Source organism: Hevea brasiliensis, chromosome 5, assembly GCF_030052815.1.
Source record: "Hevea brasiliensis isolate MT/VB/25A 57/8 chromosome 5, ASM3005281v1, whole genome shotgun sequence".
Taxonomy (NCBI): Eukaryota; Viridiplantae; Streptophyta; class Magnoliopsida; order Malpighiales; family Euphorbiaceae; genus Hevea; species Hevea brasiliensis.
This window is the reverse complement of record NC_079497.1, coordinates 47,039,802-47,042,095: the sequence shown is the minus strand read 5'-3', so window position 1 is coordinate 47,042,095 and position 2,294 is coordinate 47,039,802. Positions and strand designations below refer to the sequence as shown.

At 42.2% G+C, this 2,294-nt stretch overlaps 1 protein-coding gene across 2 annotated transcripts; it reads left to right on the top strand.

The window, feature by feature from the left end:
* The first annotated feature begins 203 nt into the window (after positions 1-203).
* LOC110672306 (scarecrow-like protein 23) lies at positions 204-2,048 on the top strand. Of its 2 annotated transcripts, XM_021835042.2 has the most exons (2): positions 204-900; positions 988-2,048. In XM_021835042.2, the coding sequence occupies exons 1-2, from the start codon at positions 514-516 to the stop codon at positions 1,837-1,839; spliced, it is 1,239 nt and encodes a 412-aa protein (XP_021690734.1). In that variant the 5' UTR covers positions 204-513; the 3' UTR covers positions 1,840-2,048. The 2 variants fall into 2 exon arrangements, with proteins under 2 accessions (XP_021690734.1, XP_021690733.1); XM_021835041.2 differs by having other exon boundaries at positions 206-2,048.
* Positions 2,049-2,294: the final 246 nt, after the last annotated feature.

Sequence of the window (2,294 nt, the reverse complement as noted above, 5' to 3'; positions counted from 1 at the left end):
TAAGTATATTAATTAATTTTTTTAAAAAAATTAAAATAATAATATAATTAAAAAAAGACATATCAACATATAAACAAGAAGACAAATCCTTGAGCCTTAATTTTACCCAAAAAATTGTCCCAAGAATCCAATGGACTTCATATCATTATTATTATTATTATTATTAAAATAGTATTATTACACTCATTAATTATTTTATTAATGAACAATTATTACTTCCCTAATCCTTTCTTCACATCAAACGCACTTAACGACACGCCCAAACGGGCTGCCTAACGATCATTACAATACACACTTGTTTCTCTCTTATAGAAAAGTTTTCTACCTTTCTAATTTATTTTCCCTCACTTTCTCTCTTTCCAAACGCAGCTGACAGCACCCTTTTATTTTCTTTCTTTTATCCTCTGACACTTCTCTGCAGCTTTCTAATCGTACTTCTCTTGTCCTTGTTTACAAGATTTTGTCTCTTTTCTCTCGAAAGCTCTTCAGCCTTTCGATTCTCTATCTCCGATCATGCTTCAAAGCTTAGTTCCTCAATCGCCAATCAATTCTAGTTCTAAACCCAACAATTCTACTTCCTCCATGAAGACAAAGCGCGTCGACAAAGAGCTGGCGGGTGGGGACGCCTCAGGAGGCGCTGACGACCCTTCTGCCAAACGACCTAACTTCTCCACTGAGGCCACTGTCTCCGGCGACAAAACTACTGGCGAGGAAGATTCCACGGAGTCCACTGGTCTCAGGCTCCTTGGCCTTTTGCTACAATGCGCAGAGTGCGTTGCCATGGACAACCTCGACGACGCGTCCGATCTCCTTCCTGAGATCTCCGAGCTCTCATCTCCGTTCGGATCGTCCCCTGAGCGCGTCGGTGCCTACTTCGCTCACGCGCTCCATGCGCGTGTGGTAAGTTCCTGCTTGGGTACCTATTCACCTCTCACCTCCAAATCCCTAACCCTAACTCAGTCTCAAAAAATCTTCAACGCGTTTCAGTCCTACAATTCAATCAGTCCGTTAATCAAGTTCTCTCACTTCACTGCCAACCAATCAATTTTCCAAGCATTGGACGGTGAGGATCGTGTCCACGTCATCGATCTCGATATCATGCAAGGCCTTCAATGGCCAGGATTGTTCCACATACTTGCTTCAAGAACGAAGAAGGTCCGATCCATGAGAATAACCGGGTTCGGATCATCCTCCGAGTTGCTCGAGTCAACAGGGAAGAGACTCGCAGATTTCGCGAACTCACTAGGCCTGCCCTTCGAATTCCATCCTGTGGAGGGCAAAATTGGAAATGTGACAGATGTTAGTCAACTCGGTGTTAGACCAAGGGAGGCGGTTGTGGTTCACTGGATGCATCACTGTCTTTACGATATAACTGGGAGCGATTTAGGGACGTTGAGATTGTTGACTTTGTTGAGGCCCAAATTGATCACGACCGTTGAACAAGACTTGAGCCATGGAGGTAGTTTTTTAGGGAGGTTCGTGGAGGCTTTGCATTATTATAGTGCTTTATTTGATGCGCTAGGGGATGGATTGGGTGCAGACAGCGTGGAGAGGCATACAGTGGAGCAGCAGTTGTTTGGTTCGGAGATTAGAAACATTGTGGCTGTTGGTGGGCCCAAGAGGACCGGTGAGGTGAAGGTGGAGAGATGGGGGGATGAGTTGAGACGCGTCGGGTTTCAACCCGTTTCACTTGGCGGTAACCCGGCCGCCCAAGCTAGCCTGTTACTTGGTATGTTCCCTTGGAAAGGATATACTTTGGTGGAGGAAAATGGTTGCTTAAAATTAGGATGGAAAGATTTGTCTTTGTTGACGGCCTCTGCGTGGCGGCCGTCGGAATAAATTACTTTTGATCGAATAGATTACAAAACTGTGTTGATTGATGAAACCAATGGGATCAATCATTGGTGTGATCGGAGGAGTCCATCGACAAGTAGCTTTGAATCATCATTTGGTATTGAACTGTTGATAATGTTGAAAAAGTGAAGAGAATTTCTCTCTTGTAATAATTTATGAACAAAAAAAAAAATGGTAGAAATCCCTTGGTCCAATGATTGTCTCATAGACTCTTATTTCATTCATTTGAAAATTTTTCTTTTAAGTACAATTTTATAGATTAGTTATTGAAGTGAATTCGCTTTGTTCACTTTTCATGTACTTTGAAGTGGAAAAGTTTTCATTTTGGGTTCAAGAAAAAAGAAAACTTGAGGAACTTGCTTATCTTAATATATGTCAAAGCATGATTTTTTGTTTTCAGTGGCTCTTGAAGTGTGAACCCATAACCATGTGAGTTTTTA

What these genes read in the sequence shown, in the direction of transcription:
- LOC110672306 (XM_021835041.2), top strand. Translation starts at nt 514, where the DNA reads ATGCTTCAAAGCTTAGTTCCTCAATCGCCAATCAATTCTAGTTCTAAA.